Source organism: Galeopterus variegatus, unplaced genomic scaffold (assembly GCF_000696425.1).
Source record: "Galeopterus variegatus unplaced genomic scaffold, G_variegatus-3.0.2 Scaffold604, whole genome shotgun sequence".
Classification (NCBI taxonomy): domain Eukaryota; kingdom Metazoa; phylum Chordata; class Mammalia; order Dermoptera; family Cynocephalidae; genus Galeopterus; species Galeopterus variegatus.
Genome location: NW_007726715.1, coordinates 118,855 through 120,226, shown reverse-complemented (window position 1 = coordinate 120,226; position 1,372 = coordinate 118,855). Strand labels below are relative to the sequence as shown.

The 1,372-nt window shown below is 39.6% G+C and overlaps 1 protein-coding gene across 3 annotated transcripts in view; it reads right to left on the bottom strand.

Annotated features, from left to right (window-relative positions):
• ANAPC7 (anaphase promoting complex subunit 7) overlaps positions 1 to 1,372 on the bottom strand; it is a 24,728-nt gene that overhangs the window by 10,953 nt on the left and 12,403 nt on the right. For all 3 annotated transcript variants that reach the window (XM_008570446.1, XM_008570447.1, XM_008570448.1), the window contains exons 4-5: positions 1,156 to 1,267; positions 699 to 852 (exon numbers count right to left, since the gene is read on the bottom strand). In XM_008570446.1, the coding sequence (XP_008568668.1) occupies positions 699 to 852; positions 1,156 to 1,267 (266 nt within the window). The remainder of the gene's footprint in view (positions 1 to 698; positions 853 to 1,155; positions 1,268 to 1,372) is intronic.

The following is a 1,372-nucleotide window of genomic DNA, read 5'->3' as shown; positions in this document are numbered from 1 at the left end:
CTTACTGTAAGCTCATAATTTAAAAAAAGTGATATAGGGCTGGCCGGTTAGCTCAGTTGGTCAGAGCATGGTACTGATAACACCAAGGTTCAGGGTTCCAATCCCTGCACCAGCCAGCTGCCAAAAAATACATAAATAAATAAAGTTATATAGGGTAGGAGAGGAAATATACAGAATAAAGCAGAAATGTTTCACTACAAAGAACTTTCTAGTTGCAGTTTTTCAGAGGACAACATATACATACATGGTGTAAAAGGTAATGTCGCTCACAATGTCATTCATGACAGCTACTTATTACTCAGCTGGATGACTCTATATAACACAAACCTCAGCTTCTTGGGCTTTATCTGAATAGAAAGAAAATCTCAGTCCTAAGAAGGCAACCCAGGCCAGCTGCTGCAATAAACTATGACTCTGGGGAGTCCAAAAAGATTTTCTTCCCAGGTTCATGCATGTAGTCTGTTTTGCCAGGGTTACTACCTCTGCAAGTACTGAGCTGAATTCAGTCCCAGTTTATATCTTTACAGGTCCCCAGATTATTACATTTCAAACTGTTCAGTACATTAAAAGACTAACACAGCCCAGAGACAACACCAAAAGGTAAGCTTATAATTTTTCTGTTTTGCCAATTTAGATACATCAGACCTCCAGACAAGGAAAGGACCTCAAGAACACTGAATTAACTTTGTAGCTCTCACCAGATGGTATTGATTGCTCTTGAGTTGTCACCAGTGTGCACAAAAGCATATGCTTTGATCCACACAGAAAGCCAGTCCAAGTTAGGCACTGTCTGGATCACGTTCATTGTCATTGATGCCACCTCTGCACCTTTTACAGAAAGGGACAGCAAACCTAATCCAAAAGAAAGGAGGAGAAGGAAGGTGATGCACAGCATTCCTCTTCCACAGTGCAAGAAGCAGTGGGCTACACTTTCTCTAGGTTACAAGGCAACCCTGTCCCTATTCTAAGCACAAGATGCACATGATAGAAAGACCATAATTTCATATTTCTTGATCGAATATGTGACAATGAATCCTATTGAATCACTTTCTGGAGGGAACTTTTAAAAAATAAAGCTATTCTAATGTATAGGCAAGACTAAGAACTATTATCTCACTAAACACGCCATGAAAACAGGCAGAAAGTGATCTATACCTAGAATGGCATCAAGTGCTAATGGGCACTGCCTCAGCACTTCCTTATAGCTGGTGACTGAAGGGCGCTCCTGTCCAGCCTTTTTGTACAGGTTTGCCAGCATCATGTTTATCTGTATAAACAAAAACATAGGAGAGTAAGATAAGCATATATTGCAAAGAAAATATCTCACTACAAAAAAATCCTGATTTTTATTACCAGCTACCATTTTACTTTT